Genomic DNA, 24903 nt, shown 5'->3' on the forward strand with positions numbered 1-24903 from the left:
ATGTGTTTAGTCAGTTAGGAGATGAACCTATATTAAATAGGATTCAGAATGTGGTGTGGGATATTTCACCTGCCTGGTGGATTACGTGTGCAGACAGACGAAAGGTGAAGATATAGTTTTGGAGAATGCTTTATTCCAATTGGATGAAGAATCAAGATCATGCCACATACTTTGCAACATTTTTAGTTTTATAAACGCGTTCGTAGTTTAGGAGTTGCAGACTCAGACAGATTTAGGGACGGAGACCTTTACAGACTTTTTCAGACACAGATTTAAAGACCTGTAGTGGAGGAGAGGGCAGACTTTGATGGAGAGCAGAACAGATGCAGATGAAGGCAGATTAGATGCAAGTTCTGTTCCATTCTGACTTTTTTTTTCAAACCCCAAGATTTATTCTTTGACAAACTGGTTATGCCAAGGCTTTTTTTGCTGTATGCTTTTTCTCTCTTTATGGGAGAATCTGCAATGATTAATAATTGATTTAGTTTAATGATACTCTCACTCTTGCTTTATTTTGAATTCCTCATGAGTTTTGACTGACATCATTTGCGCCACATTTTCTTAGAATTGGAATTCTTTCATTTATGGAATGAGCTGTATGCAAATTATATTATGCTCTGCACTAACTTTATTTTCTATGATCAATTCTGTAACCTTATTGATACCTGACTAATGAATGAAGAGTCAGAGACTTTTAAACTATAGTTAGAAAATAAATCCCTTTGAAACTACTCACAACTCTCATTATTGACTAAAATATTTATTTGCATGTGATTAATTGCCTATGTTAATGAAGCATCTCTTTTGGTCAAAATACGGTTGCAAAGATTCATCACCTTTGGAATAGATAATGGCATGGAAAAAGGGTAATGGTAATTAAAGGTTAGTTGTTCCACATTTACAACATTTTCCAATGAGAGTTTACTGTGAGATTTCCATGCGATCAGCTTCATAGGTCTTCACAGAAACTGTGAAAGTGCTGCATGATCTTATGGAGAGGAGGGTGCAAGGCTGGCTTTAGCACTGGTGGCGCCTACTGCAACATTCTTTTTTTGGCGCCCTCCCAATATGACAGCTTTGTATTCCTTCACTACCACCTAGCAAAAGCCCCCCTCATCTCTCCATAGCCCCTCTCTCAAAAACATTTTATTTGTTTAAAAGTGCTGGTAAAGGCTGGCTTGACTAATTCACTCAGCCTTCGACAAAAAAATAAAGATCTGTTCTTTGCAGCAGGCATAGTAACCCTCTGCACTGCTTTATTGCCAGTTAAAACTGCCCCTAGACAAAACACTGAGCTCTCTCTTTAGCAGGAACATTAATCACAAGAGTTATCATGACATTTGTATTGCTTCCTGAAAGCTGGACACACAAGTAACTCTGCAGAAGGTACTTTTAAATCATATGTTCTCGATACACTCAGTACCTCTGGGGTCAATGGCTCCCACCTGGTCAGCACCCTGTGTGGTAGCACTGGCCGCACCACTATAGAGCCAGCCCTGGGAGGGTGGGTCCGCTGCTTCATCACTCTGTGCTGCAGGCCTCACCTATCCTTGAAAAGAGCACCTGAATATCTGGTTCTGCACAGCAACCGGCAATCGGAAGTCATACCCTTGTTTAAACAAACTGGGAGTGCAGGGTTCATGTGAATGTATTGTTAGCATATCAAACTGTACAGATGATACCAACACAGCTGCTAAAGCACACCATCCCTCGTGTGTATGAACTGTTTGCCACCTTATTAGTGGTCATGTATTGAATATTACACAAGGGACTTAAAAACAAAATTTGTGTTGTCCTTGCAGGATAAATGGCATGTAGTGTTATTTACAAAGGGACCATCATTTTGTTAATTCGGCTTCAGGACTAAATGTGCATAGCTTTAGCTTATTTGGTAATAAATATGTAAGTTTATTTTATATTGTTGGAGATAGAGATTATAATGCACTGATCCTTTCTTACCAGATTCTCCTATAAAATGACCCAATTGATACGGCTCCTTTCATCTACTTTTTTAGCAATTGCAACAGCACAGCTGCTATCATGTAAGTGTCCTTCTATGTAGAGTTGTATTTGGTTAATATAATGTGCTTTTGTAAAGTATAAATTGTGTTCTTGTGTTTTTTTAGGTCTGGGCTACAGACAGCTTTAGCCAGATCTTTTGTTTCCAAAACATAATATATGTTTGGGGTGGGCTATGGGTCAACCCCTATGTACATGAATAGATTTTTGTGGCTGCCTCAGCTTACTGCCTAGGAGCATTTCAGCCTCACATAATTGTTATTGAACTGCATATCCTTCCACTACTAACGTCTGACCTTGCTTGAAATGCATTGGATGAACTACAACTCTTCCTCCCTCCTTACACCTCATTCAGCCTTCTATCCCTTTCTATCTCCCCCTTTCTCACCACCACACAGAATCCTCATACCACATCCTTCTCTTTTAATCTCATCTGCAGTTGCATCCTCAACAGTAGGACATGTCAAAACGATGTTTCATCATTTCAAGATTGTCGCCTGCATGCACATTTGTGTACACATGCGCTATGGACATCTAGAATGTTTTTCTTTAACAAATCTCATATAAAGATGACTGACACAGATGCAAGAGCATCCGTGGTGACCATCTTTGAATGTCATTTGTGAAGACATAACACAATGCATTCAAAGATAGCTGCTGTGAATGCAAATGTATCTACAGCTGTCATCTTTGAATGCATTGTGTCCTGGTAAACTCGTTAAAGACAACCATTGCAGGTGCACTTATAGGCGCACTGACATTCGTATTTGGCTATCTAAGACGAAAAATGATTGGCAAAGACAATAGGTTTCATGGTGGGGACCTATTTGTTTGCCAATCCTTGTTGTAATTATGGGTCTAATTAAAGAATAATGAAAGACCTCATTGCCTCATCTAAAAACAGAACAAAATAAAACGTTTCTACATTTATATTTGTATGTATATATGTAGGTGGTATTTATATAGCCTAACTGCAGCGGAGAGCTGTACATGTTCAGCGACAAGCATAAAATAAAGGAGTAAGAGAAGGTGGTCATGGATTAAAGATGGTTAATGTATTGTGATGTCATTTTCTTTAAAGAGGTGAGACTTCAACTTTTTCCTAGATTGGAGTAGTGTTGTGGCGGTTGTGATGATTTGGGTATATTCTTACAGGCCCTGAGTTTATAGATGGAAATGACCTGCTGTCTTGATTTTTTCCTTTTTGGACCACCTTGTCTACAGTCTGATGGTGTCCTATCTGTGGGTGTGCAGATATCCAACAAAGATGGTGAACTTGTCTGCAAGATAGGCAGGTGTGCTTTGTTAATGATGTAGGTCATTTGAAGATGGTGTGAGCTGACTAGGACATCCAATAAAGTTCCATCAAGATAGGGGTGATGTGATCATATTTCTTCAGTCTCTGGGTGAGACAGGATGCAGCAAGTAGGATGATGTCCCTCAGGGGCACCAGTGTGGCATATGTGAGGCCATGGAGTAGGGCATTACCACCATCCATATGGAAGAGTACAAGAGCTTTTGCAGCAGTTGAGAAATTAGTTTCTGTAACAAATGGTTTGACTTTCTTTAGAAATTAAGCTGGAATCAGGCTATCTTAGTATTTTTGGCAAATTGTGTTCCTTTACGCTGAGGTTGGTGTCGAGGGTAATCCAAATGACTTGGCAGACAGATAAAGTTGAGAATCAAAGACATTAGGGTTCATGTCATTGAGTCAGGTACGTCTGTATTTTGTTTATTGTTCTTGGCAATCGACAAGAATTCTGTCTTGGTTGGATTGATTTTCAGGTAGATACTTGACATCCAGGTCTGGGTGATGTGCAAGCAGTGTTTGAAGCATTGGATTTCTGAAGTGGAGAAGAATTTTAAGTATAATTGTGTATCATCAATATAATTGTGTATTGTGGTGAATATTTAAGCTGTTATCGATGAGTAGAGCATTAGGGTGTTACATGTATGGTTTGAAGGTGACAGGAGACAGTATGGAGCCCTGGGGGACTTCACAGGTGATGGGAATCTTTTGTGACTTGGATGTGGAAATTGTTGTCGTTAGAAAGGTAGAAGAAGCAGTGAAGGAAATTACTGGTGAATCTCATTTGCGACTCCAGGGGGCATAGGAGTCTGGGATGGCCGATTGCGTCTGAGACAGCTGAAATGTCCAGCAATATCAAGAAGCAGGGGTCATTGTCATCTGTGGTCAAGATTGCATTGTCTATATTGAGTATGGTAGCAGTTTCCGTGCTGCAGTGTGATCTAAAGCCAGATTAGTAGTCATGCAGGAGATGGCTAGCATTGATGTGGTCTTACAGTTGAACATAAACAGCTTTTCAGTGATCTTTCCAATGATTAATCGATGAGTGATGGGCCAGTAGATTGCTAGGTCATCAAGGTCTAGCGTAGTTTCTTTGGGAGTGGAGGGAACTGGCCTGTATTGAGAGCTTCTGGGAAGATGTCTTGTGTGAGTTAGGGAGCTTTAATGAAGGACAATCGTAAGGCATTGTCTTCATAAGGAGTGGCTTTGAGGGAGTTGCTTAAGTAACAAGGATCTGGGAGAGATGGTGCTTTGGAGGCTGACCACTGCAGACGTTTATGGGAAGGGGTGGGAGTAAGAATTAAAGCATATTTTCTATTGTTGATGTGCTATTGGATCTTCAGTATTTTTCGCTAAAAAGAGGTTGATGGCAATGTACTTTCCTGTGCAATGAGGAAGGAGGAGTCTGGCAGAAGGTTGATGCAATGCTTCATTGTCTCAAACTAAGCGATACAAAAGGGGATGATGGACGGAGCATTTGAGCAAATTAAAAACACTCACCCCCAGTCAACTAATCTGGGTTTAATCCATCACCATGCTTTAGCTCACTCAGCCACCCCAGTTCAGACATGGCCATATGCAAATCAGTCTGACCCTATGCCTCATGGGAACAGTCCAGGGCGAACTGCCAAGCCATGCCTTCCCTGGACCGGAAACAAGCCTCCGTGGCCCGGTTTCTGGCATTCCAGCCGTCTTCAGACAGGCTTGCTTGAATCCAGTGGCAAAGTCAGCAAGGGACTCACGTCTGAGCATACCCTGCCACACTTATGGCGGCCACAAGCGGTACAAAAGGGGGTGGTGATGGACGGAGCATCTGAACCAATCAAACACTCACACCCAGTCAAAAGATCTGGGTTTGATCCATCACTGTTTTTTAGCCCACTCTGCCACCCCAGTTCAGGGACCGGTTTCGGATACAAAATCCTCATCAGCCAGGCTATCTTCAATCCAGTGGCCAAGTGAATAAGGGACTCACGTCTGAGCATACCATGCCAACTTAGGGCGAACAAAGCGATACAAAAGGGGATGATGGATGGAGCGTTTGAGCAAATCAAACACTCACCCCCAGTCAACTGATCTGGGTTTAATCCATCACCATGCTTTAGCTCACTCAGCCACCCCAGTTCAGACATGGCCATATGCAAATCAGTCTGACCCTATGCCTCATGGGAACAGTCCAGCCCGAACTGCCAAGCCATGTCTTCCCTGGACTAGAAACAAGCATCCTGGGACCGGTTTCGAATTCATAATCCTCATCATCCAGGCTATCTTGAATCCAGTGGCCAAGTGAGCAAGGGACTCACGTCTGAGCATATCCTGTCAACTTAGGGCGAACAAAGCGATACAAAAGGGGATGATGGACGGAGCGTTTGAGCAAATCAAACACTCACCCCCAGTCAACTGATCATTTTTAATCCATCACCATTCTTTAGCTCACTCAGCCACCCCAGTTTAGACATGACCATATGCAAATCTGTCTGACCCTGTGCCTCATGGGAACAGTCCAGCCCGAACTGCCAAGCCATCTCTTCCCAGGGCCGGATGCATATGGCCATGTCTGAACTGGGGTGGCAGAGTGGGCTAAAGAACGGTGATGGATTAAACCCAGATCTGTTGACTGGGCGTGAGTGTTTGATTGGTTCAGATGCTCCGTCCATCACACCCCCTTTTGTACCTCATTGTCTTGAACAGCATTCTGCTTCTGTTAGTGGCTTTACTGATGGTGTTACTCTAGTGTTCTAGTTTGAATGACGTTCAGGAGTGTGTTGAGTGGAGAGACTTCAGCATCAAGAGGTCCTCAGGAGTACTGTTTTTTTTCTGTCTGTGGATGGATTGCTTATTGTCAGCAAGTCTTTAAAAGACCATGGTGTTGAAGACTTTGGTTTGCACTTTCATGTTGTAAGTGAGGTTCGGATGTTCATATAGATTTTCCAAAAATTGTTGAAGTTATTTAGAAGGATTATGGCATTGAATGTGGAGGTTATAGGGTGCAAGATGAGTCCAAGCATTAAAGTGTTTATGGAGAAGTGTTTAGAGGATCTGAAGATGTGATCTTCTCTTTTTGTTGGTAGGACGCTAAGCATGGATTTAGGGATGGCAAAGTTGTTGGCCCTGTTCAGGGGTATGAGTGGTGTGCATTGGATTGTTGGTGATGGTGAGGAGAAGAGTTTGAAGTGTGGCCTTTTGAGTGTGTTGGTTGTGTGACGTTCAGTGTGACATTCAGTGTATCACTGACGTTGAAGGTGTTCTTGATTTTTTTTAGGTTGCGTTGTCCGACATGTTGAAGTCACCCAAGAGGCATATCAAATAGATGAGACTATGAGGAGATTGAACCTATCTCTCACTGATCGTCAGTATATGTCCCCTTCAGATTTGCAGCACTACTCTTTATTCAGAAATGCATGTACCGATTTGCAGCATCACTTAGTAATCACTAGAGAGGTTGTATGTCTCCACTACGCATGCCATTACATCGCATGCCTTTACAACGTGGTTGTAACAAGGCAAGTTTTACAACGCGTTACCATTACAACGCATACTTCAACCATGCATATATATATACCTTTACAATGCATGACTTTTCCACAAATTATTTTGAAAAAGCATGTTTTGTAAAAAAATAAGTGTGGTTAAAGATGTGATCAAAAATAGAAGTATTTTAGAGGTAAACAGTAATGCTATTTATGTATACATTATAGCTATATATTTCCCTGTAAAATACTTATAATTTATTAGAATTTGGGAAGGAAGGTAATGCATGAAAATACATTTAATGCAAAAATATTGTACTCATACTTTATATGTTTTTATATATTACACATACAATGATGTCTGTTGAAATATATAAAACCATATATATTCATCCAACAACCCCTTAACCTTTACCTACCCTAAAATTACCCTTGCTACCACAAAGCACCTACCCACCTGTAGGAAAGTAGTTTCTGCTTCTTATGGTTAACCTCACTTTTTGCTTGCTGTAATGCTGTTTTTGACTAGTCTGACTAGGATCCTGCTATTCAAGACCCCAGTCTATCTGCTATCTCCCTAAACTGTAATGTTAGGTACTTAGGTACACCCCAGATTGGATACTGTGGTACCCTTGTCAGTCCCGAGTATATGTTACCCCTGTACCCAGGGCATAGGTTCCCCAGAGGTCTTCCATGGTCTGCAGCATGTATTACGCCACCTATGAGAGACCATTCAAAATGGAACTATAAATCTGCCATTGCAGCCTGTGTAAGTTACTATATCTAAGGCAACTATAAATTCCTGGAGCGTAGCAGGAAACAGCAAAATCTACGAAAACGAAAATCTGATGCAGTTCCTGGAAAGGGAGAACATAATCTGTTTCCAAGAAACATGGGCCTTGTCCAGCACTCCTCTGGCAGGGTACTACGAACACCAGGTCCCAGCCATAAAACGGAACCTCTTTGGCCGTCCAGCTGGTGGTTTTTTATCAGTTTTCATAAAATATGACTGTGCCCTTGCAGCCACAGCTATCTACTCAAACTCTTCTGGACTACAAGCCCTACAGATCAGAGGTCTGAATTTTAACAAACATTCAACACTCCTGTTGTTAATGAACTGTTATATCAATCCTGTACAGACCCTCATGAAATATCAGCTGGAGGCAATGTTATGTTAAACTTTATTTGTATAGCGCACGTACACCAGGTTGGTTACTTGGCGCTGCTCTGAAGATGTTAGACTAAGGTGTTACTAGTATGCCTGTTTAAATAGCCAAGTTTTTAGGAGTTTGCAGAAGCTCATGATGTTTGAGCAGGATCTGATCTGAAAAGGCAGAGAGTTCCAGAATTTTGGGGCTAGGGTGGCGAACCTTGTCCCTCCAGCGCGTTTTAGCCTGAAAGATGGTATGGTTAGGAGCTGCATATGAACAGATCGCAGGTTGCGGGTAGGAATATATCTATTGATCAGATTGTTGATGAATTTAGGGCTTTTGTTATTCAGGGCTTTAAAGATGATGCATCCTTCCTTAAAGGCGCATCTCTGGTTTATTGGAAGCCAATGTAGTTTCTTCAGAAGGGGGATGGAATGTTGGTGCCTGTTTTCTTGGAGGATCAGCCTGGCCGCCTGGCTTTGAATCATTTGAAGGCGGTGGGTGAGGTAGGCTGAAATGCCCAGGTAAAGGGAGTTGGCATAGTCGATGTGGGATATTACCATGGCGAGTACAGCCTGTGTTGTTGCTGATTTTCCTTATTTTCCTTAGTTGAAAGCAGCTGGTAGAGGTCATAGCTCCGATTTGATTTTTCATGGTCAGGTCATTGTTAATTATCACTCCCAAGTGTGGTATTGGGTTCCCAAGGCCTACATGCTCCGCAGAAATACCCACTTACACCAAAAGAACTGTTGGCACGGAAACTGAAAAGTACAAAAGACAAGTTTATTAAGACCCCATGGGGTGGTGGTACATTCCTACAGCACCCTTCGGTAATGCAAGAAGTATCACACCGAACGTTGGTGTGAGTCCTTCTTTTATACAATTTACAGGTAATAAAAAGATAGGCGGTACAAGGTTACAGAGTTTATGTACATATATGGTCATTTTTTGGAGCACAGCCAACTCATGGGAGGGGTTACAACTCTACTGGTCAGTTTGGCGGAACATTCCTGAGAGGTGACTGGTCAGTTGGAACTGCGCATGCACAGGCTTGACCGTTACTAAAAATAGCCTGTTGCTGAACAAACTCGAGTGGTCAGCGGCACGGACAAAGGACTAAAGGGCATGCTGACCACGAGGACGCTCATTCCTAAAATGGCCGCCATAACATACAAAATGGCGTTTTCGAGTAAGGCCAAGTTAAGGGAAACAGCATGTAGCAAAGCTAAGCGCTAACCCGGCCATTGTAAAATTATGACAGACGACCCTTTTAGCGTTTAGCTGAAGCTACCTCATAGTGGACGTAGTCGGGATACCCATCTTCGATATCAATTGACATTATTTGAGCTACTTCTTTATGAAGCATCAATTCTTTTTGGGCCAGAGCTCGTCTAGATGGAATACAAGCTGATAAAACACATAGAACATAATGCAGGGCCACATTGTATACATAAACATACGAAGAATAATATCCCAACTATGATACATAATATCGTCAGTAGCTTCCAGCCCCAAGTACTAAGCATAGACCAGAACCACCCTGAAAGGGTCCATGTACCATTGTCCGGGTGTATTTCAGCAGCGATTTTGTGGAGTTTGGAAATTGCATCATATACAGATGGCGAGTTATCAGGCACGTAAACGCAACAGCTACTTCCGATAATTCTACATGCCCCCCCTCGATCTGCTAGAACCACATCAAGAACCATTCGGTTCTGAAGCGTAACAATTCTGGATATTTGAAGTTCTTCCGTTATATTCCCTAATGCAATAGCAGTGTCATTAGCTACAGCCTCCACAACACGGGTCAGTCGTCGAATTTTCCGACTGTTTAAAGCAGCCCCCACAAAGGAAAACAATCCCAAATTAAAGTCTACATATTGCTGTAAGGCAGTATCAGTTTGGTTAATATCATCCAAAACCACAGCACGTCTAACTCGATTTAACACTAAGTCGTGGTAGAGCACATAATCATTGTGGTACATTGGTGGGGCAATGAATACAGGGGGCAATACGAAAGAGATATAGCATGTACCTAGCCATCCTAACGGGAGCTGATGATAGCCTTTATTACCACAAATGACGTATGTATTTCGGGATGCCACAAATTATATGCCATTCGGACTGTCAAATGTAAGTGTGGTGTTACATTCACTTTTTCCAACCGGGATTGTACCTTTATTACGTATACAGAGATCAGCCTTGGTATTTATAACATTAATGACATGTGAACTGGACATGTTAATGCTCCTTTGGTTGCTGTAAATTCGGGGTGCAGATGCATTGTCGGGGCGGTACTCTTCCCATTCAAATCGAGTACCTTCAGCTCGTGGATAGCCATCCCTATCATGATAACAAATCTTGTTTAAACGGAAAAGCACCCCCCCTTTTGTTGGCCATCGTAGAGTGAATAGAAGAGTATACCAAGCGTTGCAGGAACCATTGTGAGAAAACGGGAGTGGGATGAGCGGGGTGCCCCCTTTCTTCTGATGCCCAGGCAACATCCCACACACACAACAATTAGAAGTGTTCGTCATATTATGCGTATGATGCAAAATTTGAATGAAACTATTGTTTAAGTAAGTCTGTCGATGCCGTTCTTCATGGTAGGGTAAGGTGAAATGAAAATGTTCAGATGGAGCCGGGGTAGTCGGCAGCAAATGTTCTCGTACAGGCACCACAAGTTCTACTACCCAGGCTATCACTGCTATCACCACAATTGTCAGTACAAACAAAATGGCACCAAGAATTCTCTTGTCTCGTGATGCAGAAGACGCCATAGTTCAAGAGTTCACAATGTCTCAAATTCACAACTACAAAAAAAAAAAACGTTGGTGCTGAGCTCCGAGGTAGCCGTTGTTTTCTTCTCCGGGGTCAAGACGGGTGTCGCTACTCTTGGCAGAACTGATCCCCCCCCCCTTGAGATTCCCGGCTTCCGTTTCACAAACCCCAGAGCGGTAACCAACCAGTCTCGCACAAAAAAAAAAAATCTTCTTCCTATCTTGGCCGCAGATCGTAGCGCTGTCGTCCAGAAACGGTGTGGTCCGGGAAGGCGCCCTCAGATTCGGCCGACGTCACAGCTGGGCTCTTTTCTTTGTCCAAGATCTCTTTGTATTCGGACAACACAGTAGGATTCACCAGGTCCGGAGAGACGCGACGGCAGTGAGTTGAATGCACCCACCGCTTTCTGTTGGTCACTCGCACAGCCGTTCGAGTCGCCAAGAGGACCTGCTCGGGGCCACGCCACCTCGGTTCCAAGCTGTTCGCCCTCTCAAACGACTTCACCATAACATAGTCTCCAGGACGGAGACTATGGGCCTCTCCAATGAAATTGTCAGGGAGCGCTTCTCGAACCTGTTGATGAATAGAAAGCAAATCATTTGTTAATCGTGCCAAATAGTCGTTCATCATTATGCAAGGCACATCATGTAACAATAGCGGCTTAGGAACTCCCCATATGTTCATAGGCCTTCCAAACACCACTTCATACGGTGTGAGGCCAGTTCGAGAGTGGGGCACTGATCTAAGAGAGAGTAATGCTAGCGGTAGGGCATCCGGCCACTTCAATGACGTGGACGCCACAATCTTAGCCAACTTCAATTTCAACGTAGCATTGTACCGCTCGACAAGACCTGCTGACTGAGGGTGAAACACAGCATGAAACTTCTGCTGGATCCCCAGTCCCTTTAGCACATACTCCACAATTTTCCCAACAAAATGAGGACCATTATCGCTCCACAAAAATTTGCAAACTCCAAATCGAGGGAAGTACTCTTTGAGCAAAACCTTAGCTGTTGTCAAAGCTGTATTATCTTTTGTGGGGAAGGCCTCGACCCATTTGCTAAAAGCACACACCACCACTAAGACGTACTTAAGGTTATTGCAATGCTCAAGCTGGATGTAATTCATTTGAAGTACCTCGAATGGTGCAGAAGGTGGAACGAACCCTCCTTTCGGAGTATGCGTCCCTTTTGCAGGATTGTGTTGTAAACATATCAAACAGGTCTGCACTACTCTCTTAGCAGTATTGGCAATCTCAGGATGCTCCCAAACTCGTGCTAACAATCGAGTAATTGCAAGAGCTCCAACATGTGCCAATCCATGTGTCATCTGGACCATCACTTGCAAGTAAGCTGCAGGCAATTTCCATCTCTCCATGTCCTTACTCCTCCAACAACCCTCGTCATCCAGTACCCCTTCTGCTGCCCATGCTGCAAGTTCCGCTTCAGTCGCTGATTTTTGGATGTCTAGTATCTCTGCTCTAGCATCATGCCATCGCTCGGCCTGCGACTTCGCTGCATACATGGGGGAGTCATTTCGAGACATAGCTGTTTGTTTTGCTATACAGTCTGCAAAGGCATTGCCTTGTCCTACTTTATCAGTGACCTTTTTATGTGCACTGCACTTAATTATCGCACTTTCTTTGGGCAAAGCAACACGTTTAGGAGATCACGTACTAGTTCTCCATGCATAATGTGTACTCCATGAGAGGTCAAAAACCCACGCTCTCTCCAGAGTAAACCGAAGTCATGCGCTACTCCGAAGGCATACCGGCTGTCTGTGTAGATGTTCACACATAAGCCAGCACTCAGTTCACAGGCTCTTGTCAAGGCTATCAGCTCCGCTGCTTGAGCCGATTTCTGTGGTATTCGTGCTGTTTCTACCACTGTCTTAAGTGTCGTGATCGCATACGCTGCAGAAGTCGTGCCATCTGGCAGCCTCAAACACGATCCATCAACCCACAGTTCCCCATCCACATCTGGAAGTGGCATATCCTATAAGTCGACACGACCCTTTGTTTGTTCCTCAGTCAGGAAAACACAATCGTGATGTTTTTCCTCCTGACCCTCTTCGACCGGATAAGGCAATAAAGTAGCAGGGTTCAGGGTAGCACATCTTTTCAGTGTGATGTGTGGCGCCAAGAGTGTAAGCTCATATCCTGTTAAACGTGCACTCGTAAGATATTGAGTCTTTGTTTGATTCAACAGGGCATCTACTGCATGGGGAACTAGCACCAACAGTTTGTGCGATAACACTATTCCCTCACTCTGCCGTATAGCTACTGCTGTTGCTGCCACTGCTCGGAAGCACCCAGGTAACCCTCGTGCTACAGGATCAAGAATAGCTGAGAAGTACGCGCATGGCCTCTGCTTGTCCCCGTGCGCTTGCACTAACACTGATAACGCGCACCCATCTTTCTCGTGCACGTACAATGTGAAAATCTTTGTGTAATCCGGTGTACCTAACACGGGTGCAGAGCAAAGGGCCTGTCTCAACTGTTCAGAAGCATTTTGACATTCATCTGTCCACTCAAGGGGCATTGGTGTAGTTTTGGACAGTAACGCTAACAAAGGTTTGATAATGTGCGAAAACCCCATAATCCACTGTCTACAAAAGGACGTTAATCCTATGAAGGCGCGTACATCTCTCTGAGTGCGGGGGATTGGTGTGTCTAAAATTGCCTGAATTCGATCTGATGTTAATGCACGCCCCTCCTTAGACAAAAGATGACCGGGGTAGGTCACCTTGGGTCTACAGTATTGTAGCTTTTTCTTAGAGACTTTATGATTATTCTGAGCTAAAAAGGAAAGCAAGGCAAGTGTACTCTCCTCACATTGTGCATAAGTGTCTGCAGCCAACAGGAGGTCATCAACATACTGTATAAGGGCTACTCCTGTTTGCAATTTAAAAGAGTCAAGCTGCCTTTTCAAAGCCTGGCTATAGATGCTAGGACTTTCAGTGTAACCTTGGGGAACACGGCAAAATCTATACGATTTGTTATTTAACGTGAAGCCAAATAAATATCTGCTGTCAGGATGGATGGGAATGGAAAAGAATGCATTCTTAAGATCAATGACAGAAAAGGTCGTCGCTGTTGGAGGGACCAATGTAAGCAATGTCGTGATGTCAGACACCACCGGGTATTGAGGGATGACAATTTTATTAATTTCTCTCAAATCAATAATAAATCGATAGACTTTGTTGTCAGTGTCTTTTTTAAGAATCGGGAGAATAGGACTAGTACAGACATTATAAGGAACTTCCTCCACTACTCCTGCAACGATCAAATCCTGAACGATGTCCGTCAGGGCAATTTCACCTTCCCTGGAAATCTTATACTGTGGTACACGTGGCAAAAGTGCTCCCTCCTTGACAGTAATTCTAATAGGTGGAATAAGCATCTGTCCCACATCCGTATCTGAGGTCGCCCACAACGTGTGAGGGAGAGAGGCTAATGCTTCAATTTCCTGTATGGTACAAAATCTGTCTGAATCTGGGTAATTGCCATTCAAAATAACCCGCACTCCTTCGGGAGCGCAGCGTATCGTTGCTCGAAAATATTTGAGCAAATCAATGCCCATAATGTTATCTGGAGTGTCAGGTTACAACAAAAACGGACAAAAGCTGAAAAATTTGTCAATGCAAAGTGCAAGAGGTTGTGATAATGGGCTGGGAGAGGGTGTGCCATCAAACCCTATACATGTTATCGTTTCGCCAGACAGGGGAGCCCTTGGAACCAAGTTTTTGGACAAAGCAGTACGAGTAGCTCCTGTGTCAACTAAAAACTGATCAGTAGAACCCAAAATGCCCGCTGATACATATGGACCTCTTTGATCTACTGGCACTTCAACTGATTCCGTACCCCATCCTACGCAATCCTATGCATGCACATAATCCTGATGCTCCACATTCTCACCCTCCGAGATCTGATATTGATTTCGTCTATCAAAAGTATTTCGTTCACCCTGACCACGGCCCCTCGTTTCAAACCTACCACGATCACTTCCGCCACCTCTCGCTCCTGAATAATTATTCCTCGACCTTCCACCTCCTCGACCACGCTGACTACGCTGCTCACGAAGTACCGGACAATCTTCAGCCCAATGCCCAAACTCTTTACAATATGCACATTGGTCCTCCGCAATGTCAGTACGACCGTACAACGCATTGCTCCCTCCTCGCCTACCTCTATCATTCCCTCTAGATTGCGCCCCGCGAACCTGCGCCAACATCACCTTCGTTTTCAATTCCTTCATTTTCTTATCTACACTTTCTTTAGCCTCCAATTCCTGCCGCTCGTAATATTGAGCCATTGTTAACAAAGACGCAGGGGTCACCGTGGTCCAGGAACTTTCACTCGTTTTTAGCCGCTTTGCAATCTCCGGTAGGAGATTAGCCACATACTTATCAACAAACAGATGCCTACCCGTATCGTCTGTTAACGATTGACCACTGTAATCATGAAACGCTTCTTCGAAACGTGTAAAGAAATCTGATACCGATTCATCTGGCTTTTGTTTGCACGAAGCTAGCATAGTCCAATCGATCTTTTTAGGAGGAACAAGCGTTTTTAGTTTGTTCAAAATAGCCGCTGGGAGGTCTAAAATTAGATCACACGGTTTGCATGCAGGTTCCCTGTCTAAGTCAGCCTGGCTTATCTCCTTCCAAGTTGCCCCAAACGTTGTTTGATCATTAGTTTTACGAATTGACCTCCACATATCAGGCGGAAGAATTAACCCAAAAAAGAGATCTATATCAACAAGAGTCATAACACAAGAGGAAATGGCCCCTTCCACCCCTTCATAAAAGGCGGCTGGATTTTTACGAAGATCAGGTAAAGCGTTTTTTAGTGCCATAACATCTGCTCTATTCCAAGGCGTATACACCCAATTATATATAAAATACCCCTTTGCATTTGCCGATGTTTTATCATCATCCGTACCGGCCCCTTTAGGCGGGACATACAAAGGTGCAGCTTCACGCATAGGCATAACATGCACTTTAGAATTCTTATCTGAACCCAGGATGGAACACTGTTTGGACTGCTCAGTCGACCCCGGCACGGACTCCTTATCCTTTTTCCCTTCTTCCCGCAACCTGGACGCCTCATCCCGTAGCTGGAGCAGTTGTTTAAAAAGAGCATCGACATCTGCAAGAACAAATAAACCTTTATCCAAATTCTCACGGTGAACCGACACAGCCTTAGGTTCTAAAGTCTCTGAGTATTTACGAAATCGAGTAACAACTTCATCTGCAAGAGTATTCAAAAAACACATCAATTCTCGTTCGGTCCATTTACTCCTTTCGGCAACAGCGTCTGACACAGTTATATGATTTAAATTTAATTTTCTAGCATAACTACGCAAGTCCGCGGCTCTCTCCGCAGATAACCTGACACTTGACTTATCCGTCTTATCTGACTTATCCTGTTCTTCATCACCAGAATCTTCAGTCGGAGCTGTAGGAGGAACGTACTGAGGCGGAGATCGATCTAATAACGAAAAATCATCAATTTCATTATTAAGGACAGGATAAAGTGGTCGTCGAATAGGAAATTGACTGGTCGTTTGCAAATTACGTTCCCGTGCCTCCCTCTGTTTCTTTTCCTGGGCCTCCTTTTCCTCAAGCTGTAAAGCCTTATCTCGAGCAGCCTTGCGCTGCTCTTTGTCCGCCAAGGCAACTTCACGCTTCATACGTTCACGCACCGCTTTCTCCCACATTCGCACACAATCAAACATATCCTGTCTAGACCTGCGCTGAAACAAACATTGCTCCACAAACTGAACCTTTCGCAAATCAAACGACCCATGTAGTGGCCATTGCAACTCGGGATCAGTTCTAGTGTATTTATGCCATATTGTACTGTACAGTATAGGGGGAAGGCCGAATTTCACATACATCTCACGATTGGGAGTTCCTTCTGGAGGAGCCGGCTGAGATTCCGTTAACCTAATTGTGGTACCATTTCCAAGACAGCACATCCCTCGGAGTGTGCTTAAAACAGGCATGTTCAAAAAGTACCACGAAAGCGTGATACCATAAAAATGGCACTTACAGTACTTCACACAAATGTGCCGTTCAGAGTACAAACAAATTTAGAGAAACATCTCTACATGCCTGCCTATGTGGAGTGCACTACACATATATATTCATAGTTCACAAAGACAAAATGTTAGCTAACTCAAATCATAGTCACAATCATAGAACTTCAGTAAGCGTCCGTAGACTACCTTACCGATCACAAATCTTACCCAATCTCAAATATCCAGATTCCAACTGCCAAGGTCTTTAACCGAATCAGCCAAACGGGCACTGTACAGCAACGCAGACGATCAGGATCTCAGTCGGAGACCGGCGCCACCTGGAAGGTCAGATCAGAAGGAAAGGAAGAAAACACCGTGGGTGCCAAGACTCGGGTCACTCAGTGGCAGCGTACGCGTCCATGGCGAGTTTCCAATCCTTCGTCACGACCTCTCCTTCGGGCATCCGAGTCGCCGATGAGTCCCTTCGTGGTCGCCAATTTGTGGTATTGGGTTCCCAAGGCCTACATGCTCCGCAGAAATACCCACTTACACCAAAAGAACTGTTGGCACGGAAACTGAAAAGTACAAAAGACAAGTTTATTAAGACCCCATGGGGTGGTGGTACATTCCTACAGCACCCTTCGGTAATGCAAGAAGTATCACACCAAACGTTGGTGTGAGTCCTTCTTTTATACAATTTACAGGTAATAAAAAGATAGGCGGTACAAGGTTACAGAGTTTATGTACATATATGGTCATTTTTTGGAGCACAGCCAACTCATGGGAGGGGTTACAACTCTACTGGTCAGTTTGGCGGAACATTCCTGAGAGGTGACTGGTCAGTTGGAACTGCGCATGCACAGGCTTGACCGTTACTAAAAATAGCCTGTTGCTGGGCAAACTCGAGTGGTCAGCGGCACGGACAAAGGACTAAAGGGCATGCTGACCACGAGGACGCTCATTCCTAAAATGGCCGCCGTAACATACAAAATTGCGTTTTCGAGTAAGGCCAAGTTAAGGGAAACAGCGTGTAGCAAAGCTAAGTGCTAACCCGGCCATTGTCAAATTACGACACAAGGTTTTTGCAGATGTAGAGGGAGCAGGGGACTGCCCCAGTTCTTTAGTTCAAAAGTAGGAGCTCCAGGGATTCGATGAGCCTCCTGTGAGGAGTACTTCCGTTTTGTCCGGATTAAGCTTAAGGTGGTTGCTGTTCATCCAGTCACGGATGAACAGCATAGTTGTCTGGAAATCGGAAATGGTGGTGGCGGAATCATCAATCGAAAATATTAATTGAAAATCATCTGCATAATTAAACATTTGGACTTTCCTTTCTTTTAATGCATGGATCAGGCGGAGGAGGTATACATTAAATAAGTGTGGGGAGAGAGAGGAGCCCTGGGGAACACCGCACGTGTTCTTAATCTTGGGGGTTGTGAAGTTTCCCAGGTGCACCTGTTGATAAAGGTCTGTTAGAAAGGATTTTGTCCATTAAAGGGCCTATCCCTGGATTCCTGCATCCATGACACGGGCGACCAGGATGCTGTGGTCGACCGTGTCAAAAGCGGCCGAAAGATCCAGTAGCACCAGGGCATGAGGGAGTCTTTTGTCTGCTTTCTCTCGCAGGGAATCCAGGACTGATAGTACCACTGATTCTGTGGAATGAGCTGGGCGGAACCCTGCTTGATGAGGGTCTAGATAATCTGACTGTTCCAGAAATGTGGATAGACTTTCAGCTACGTGGGCTTCAAGTAGTTTGGCCATATATGGAAGCAGTGAGATTGGCCGGTATTTGTGAGGGTTCCCCGATCTGCTCCTGGTTTCTTCAGGAGGGGGATGACGTGCGCCTCTTTGAAGGCATTTGGTACATGTCACTGGGATAGTGATTTGTTTAAGAGGGCCATGGCTGGACCTGGGCAGGCCATGAAGGCTTCCTTTAGGATCCAGGGGTGCAGCAGTCCCTAGGAGAGCCAGATTTTACTTTGGTAAGTAGGTCTGTGAAAGCTTCTTTTCTTATCATTCAGATTTGTTCTAGCCTTTGTGTATTGTTTGGTGTAATTTGAGAAATGGGGTTAGTGTCTATGGGGAGGATTGCTTTGATAGTTTTGATTTTATCTATGAAGCATTTGTTCAGGGAGGTGCATGGAGATTGTGAGGATGTGATTTTTTAGGTCACTCTGTCAGGGTTTGATAGGCCGTTAATTATTGAAAATATGTCTTTTGAGCGGTTTTTAGAGGTGATAATTTTACGTGAGAAGTATTCGGCCTTTGTGGTCAGAATCGCCTTTTTATAATTTCTAAGGGCTGTTAGATAGGTACTTTTATCATCAGGTTAGTATTTGCTCCTCCATTTCCTTTCTGCTTGTCGTAGAGCGAGTTTTAACTCTTTTAAGTCATCGGAAAACCATTCCTGGGCTTCGTGACGGCGTGCTTGTTGTATTTTTCTAAGAGGGGCATGTTTATTGCTGGCTATCAAGAGCCATTTCGACAGGTTTTCCTCGCTCTCCTCTATAGTGGTTTGGCTGATGGGAATTGGGTTTGCCAAGGTTTCGAGGAATTGTGTTTTGTCAATAGTGTTCCAGCTCCTAAAGTATCCAGGTTTGGGTGAGGGTATTTTGGGTTTAGTAAGGTTGTTTATGGAGAATTTGATGAGAAAGTGATCTGACAAGACACAGAGAGTTACATCTGGGTTCGTCATGGCTAGGTTGGTGGACCAAAATTGGTCTAGTGTTTGCCCTTTAGTGTGAGTAGCGGAGGTGATGTGCTGATGGAGGATTAGCCCTGTGAGTAGATCAGTTAGTTTGGCTAAGTGTGGTCCACCTGCTGGGTCGTTAGCCCAGTAGTTAAGGTCACCAATCAGTAGTATTTTCACGTGGTTTTATTATAATCTTTGTCATCTGTTCACTCAGAAATTGTGGGAACTGTGGCATGCTCTGTGGTGGTTTGTAGAGTATGACACAGACTAACGGGCGGAATCAGACTCTAGTTTATTTACTAGGTTCTCTACTTGTGGGAGGTCGAGGAGGTACGTGCTGAAAATTTTAGGTCTTGATAAATTATAGCTGCCACACCCCCTCCTGTTTTTCCTTGAGGGCGGTTGGCTTGCAGGATGTAATAATCGTTAGTGAGGGCTGCTAGGATATCTGGGGAGGAATCCTGTGTTAACCAAGTTTCTGTCAATAGTAGGATATCTGGTTTTTCATTCGTCAGTAGGTTGTGTATTTGAAGTTGGTGTTTGACCATGGAATGGGTATTTAGATAGATAACTGTTAGGGCTTGTTCATGGTTGCGGCCTTGAGATTCGGTCTCTTACTTGGGTGTGTGCGATCACAGAGTTCGGGAATGAGGATCTTTTTGCCATTATCCCGTTCATGACCATGTTAGCCAGACAGCACTGGTCGATTGCTAGTTCGTTGGAATTGAGTGATTTTAGTTTGGCCGTGGAGTGGATAGTGCTTTGAGCATAATGGCTTGGCCCTTGCCTCGGTCGGCCGCGGACGGGTGGAGACTGGCTTGCCTTTGACGTGTCACAGGCGCGCCCCCTGCACACGTTTGCTGCGTTCCCTCGCTGGTGGCGGCATATGTACCCCTTGCCAGCCTTAGACCCTCCTACTCTTCACTGATTGGCGCTCGTGGCGTTTCTACCAGGAAGGGAGTTTGAGCCACTGTGACAGCAGGTTTCAGCGCGGTGAATTGCAATTTTAACAGTACAGTGCAACAAGTAAGTTTGTGACTTCAAATTTATTATCAGCACAATTTTTTTAAAAAGCAGGACGATAGTAGCGCTTAATTCTTGGATGCAGGCAGTGGTACCTTCAAAGTGGTTGCTCCCGCGCTGCTGGCGGCATATGTACCCCTTGTCAGCCTTAGCCCCTCCCACTCTTCACTGATTGGTGCTCGTGGCGTTTCTACCAGGAAGCGAGTTTGAGCCGGTGGGACGGCGGGTTTCAGCGCAGTGAATTTCTATTTTATAAGTACAGTGCCAAAAGTGAGATTTCGTGACTTCAAATTTAGTATCAACACAATTTTTTAAAATAAAGGACGATAGTAGCGCTTAATGCTTGGACGCAGGCAGTGGCACCTTCAAAAGTACAGGTTGCACAATTACATTAGTGGACAACATATACCAGGCCAGCCTCTCTCACCACCCTAAACACTAAAACTACCATTGCCAACCCAAAACTCATACCCACCATAAACCCAAAAATTAGTCATGCCACCCCAAAACCTATACCCATCCTTAACCCTAAAATGACCCATGCCACCCCAAAACCCGTATCCACCGTAAACCCTAGAATTACCCTTGCTACCTCAAAACCCACAGCCACCCTAAATTGTCCCTTGTCAAAACAAAGCCAATACCCAACCTAAACCCTAAAATTTCCCTTGTCACTCTAAAAACCCATGGCCATCCTAAACCCAAGAATTGCCCTTGCAACCCCAAAACCCATAACCACCTTAAACCCATAAATTACCCATGCCAGGCCAAAACCAATAGCCACCCTAAACCCTAAAATTACCCATGCCACCCCAAAACCCATAGCCACCATAAACTCTAAAATTACTATGCCACCCCAAAATCCGTAGCCACCCTAAACCTAAAATTACTCATGCCACCCCAAAAACCATAGCCACCCTAAACCGAAAAATTGCTCTTGCCACTCCAAAACCCACAGCCACCCTAAACCCTAAAATGTCCCTTGCCACCCCAAAACCCCTACCCACCCTAAAATTACACTTGTCACGCCAAAATCCATAGCCATTCTAATCCCTAAAATTACCCTTGCCACCCCAAAAATCATAGCCACCCTAAACCCTAAAATTACCGATGCCACCCCAAAACCCATATGCACAGTGAATCCTAAAATTACCCATGCCACCCCTAAACCGATACCCACGCTAAACCCTAAAATTAACCATGCCACTCCAAAACCCATACTGTCCTAAAAGTTAAAATGACCCATGTACCCCTAAAACCATACCCACCCTAAAGCCTAAAATTACCCATGCCACCCCAAAACCCATACCCACCCTAAACGCTAAAATTACCCTTGCCGCCCAAAACCCATACCCACCCTAATCCCTAAAATTACCCTTGCCACCCCAAAACCCATACCCACCCTAAAACTGAAAATTACCCTTCCCGCCCAAAACCCATACCCACCCTGAACCCTAAAACTGCCTAGCCACCTAAAACCCCTTCCCACTCTAAACCCTAAAACTACCCTTGCCACCCCAAAGCCCATGCTTAACCTAAACCTTAAAATTACCCATGCCACCCCAAACCCATACCCACCCTGAACCATAAAATTACCCATGCCACCCCAAAACCCATAACCACCCTAAACTCTAAAATTACTGTGCCACCCCAACACCTATAGCCCAATAAACCCTAAAAATTACCCATGACACCCCTAAACCCATACCCACGCTAAACCCTAAAATTAACCATGCCACTCCAAAACCCCTTATAAGGAACAGCATCAGCTTGCTCTAGAATTCATTCATCCTAACATTCTATGTGAGGCCTACAGCTCCTTGTTGGATACAAATACATTATATTGTTCATTCACATTTGGCTACAATGAAATGATTATAGTAAAACACCTGACCCAGTGGGGAGAAATGCATTGTGTTTCCCACAATATTTCTGCAGTGCTGCAATGCTCCATTGAATAGGAGACTCCAGGGTTCGGGTCTATCTTGTTGTGGAGGTTGCTAGTGATGCAAATAACGTCAACTTGTTACAAGCATGTTTCAGACATACAATCTCTCTTTTGCACTAATTAAAGCTGTGCTTGCCAAACCATCATGAACTGGGTAACCATTGTTGTGGTTCCTATTTCCTCATCTCTAACATCCCAGTGGGCTACTTGGCTACGCCACTGCAAGAACATCGGAGAAAAGATGTATGACTTAGGAGGGCAGACACATAGAATTTCAAAGTAATTGCTCGAATAACTTGCTTAGCACAATGTGATTTTATCTAGTGTAAAGTTTGAATTAACACTTTTATGCTTCGCCTGTTTCTGTCAGTAACCAGAAAATGATGCATGATTTGGATGCCAGGAATGAATCCCTGGTCTTCCCCCAATGAGTATCCTGTCAGTGGGCAAACACTAACATGGAATCCCATAAAGGAAATATTGGGGAAGCTAATGGTAGATAGGAGAAAGAAATACAGGTGAGCTTTGAATTGGTCTGGAAATGTAAAGGAAGTGGCCCTTAGAGGCCACCCGGGTTACTTACAACCACCTGCTATGCATTTCCAAGTAATAAAGAGTCGGTCAGACAGTAGAGAATACAAACAGGCATTTATTAGCAATACTCCGCAGAGGAGTCCAATCTGACCTGCACCCTAGGATGTCTGCTGAGGGACTGACCCCCCCAACAGTCTGCAACATGTAATGATTCTTCCCAAGAGCCTCCACCACGCCCACAATGGAAAGTTACCGGCCTGGGCTGAGCATGAACAAAGAAGGCACAGAGGCATGCCCTACTGGCCGCCAGATGGGTACATGCTATCTGCAACTCAAGGTTACAGTGCTGAGCCTCAACGTCTCCTAACATGGGTGCAGAACTACACATTGGATTGGTATGCAAGGGCTGAATGGCCTATTCATTAGTAAGTCGGGAAGCAGCCTTGAACAGAAGAGAAAATAATTCTGAAGTACAGTGTTAAGCTGAGGCAAGCAATACTAAATAATGAGGCCTATTTCGGGCACAGCCTAAGAAGTCTAATAGGGATTATGAAATACAAAATGGAGTCACACTTGCTAACTGCAGCTTGCACATTATTTATGGGTTTGTACCGCGATGGAATCGACTCCTGAAGGAGTATCTCCGCATCAACATTACGGGAATAGCTCACTGGGTTGCATAACATGAATACAAATGGCATCTATTTAGCCACACACTGCTAACCTAATATAGCATGAAACAAGTGCATTGCAGAAATGGGATTTTCAAACCTAACAAACCCTCCTCTTAGCATTGGTGGCTAAATGCTCTATTGAGGCATTGGGTAGGGTATTTACAATTCTAAGTGGTGAGAAAGAAAATGCATAGTCACTCAAGTTACAAGGGGGAATAAAGCAACACATGAGTATCAAAATCCACTTAGTATTAAAAAATGCCCTCATCGATGAGCATCATATCCTGGATATCCTGCATCATCATAGTAGAGACCTTGTGATCATGCCCTGACAATTTAGGGGTAGGGGTGAGCTTGCTCACACAATAGGTGCATTATGCTGGAAGGCCATTAATACATAGGCAACATATGAACATGACACATGCAATAGCTGTTAGGACAAGTAGTATCTTCCCAACCCCATGATGTCTGCACACCCCAGAGCCATCCTGTGAGGGACCATGAACCATTATCCTGATGGATATCTGAAGCAAGTCTATATAATTTCTGTATTGCAGAGTATACGTTAGGGACATTATCAGGAATGTAAACACAACAGCTGCTGCCGATGACGCTGCAGGCTCCACCCCTATCAGCAAGGATGACGTCTAAAACCATCCGGTTTTGAAGAGCAACAAGCCTCGTAGCCTGAAGCTGGACTGTAAGATTAGTCAGTATACCTGCAGCAGTATTAATAACTCCCTCAACTACTCTGGCACGGTAACAAATATTAGGACTATTGAACATGGGGACCCAGAATGGCAGAATGCCCTTCATTATGTCAGTAAATTGCTGCAGGGAAGTATCTGTCTGATCTATATCTTCTGCATTGACAACTCTTTTAACTCGATGTGAATGGAGATCTCTATGCTGTAGCCTATGATCCTTGTGATAATTAGACGGTGAAATGTAAACGGGAGGTAAAAGGAAAGAGACATAACACTGGCCAGTTCATCCCCTGGGAAGCCATGTATAAGCCTGTTCCCCACAAATGAAGTATACATTTGGTATGTACAGTTACAACTGCTCTGTCCTACTAGAATGTTCCCTGAGACTTCCACACATAAACTTGCTGTTGCATTGATCACAGGGACTGGCATGGCTTTGATATCAGTGATCTTTAGTTCCTGGAAACATATAAAGTATTCAGTAACATAAAAACCTTGGAAATGCAGCATTTCATTTTGTACCTGAGTGACATTCTCATTAGCTTCGAAAACATTCATACAAGCTACTGGAT

The 24903-nt window shown here is 44.1% G+C and overlaps 1 protein-coding gene across 1 annotated transcript in view; it reads left to right on the forward strand.

Moving 5' to 3' along the window:
- Positions 1-1967: 1967 nt before the first annotated feature.
- Positions 1968-24903, forward strand: part of IL1RL1 (interleukin 1 receptor like 1) — a 370274-nt gene continuing 347338 nt past the window's right edge. The window contains exon 1 of the mRNA XM_086933380.1: positions 1968-2042. Coding sequence (XP_086789506.1) covers positions 1976-2042 — 67 coding nt within the window. The 5' untranslated portion in view covers positions 1968-1975. The remainder of the gene's footprint in view (positions 2043-24903) is intronic.

Source organism: Lissotriton vulgaris, chromosome 8 (genome assembly GCF_964263255.1).
Source record: "Lissotriton vulgaris chromosome 8, aLisVul1.2, whole genome shotgun sequence".
Taxonomy (NCBI): domain Eukaryota; kingdom Metazoa; phylum Chordata; class Amphibia; order Caudata; family Salamandridae; genus Lissotriton; species Lissotriton vulgaris.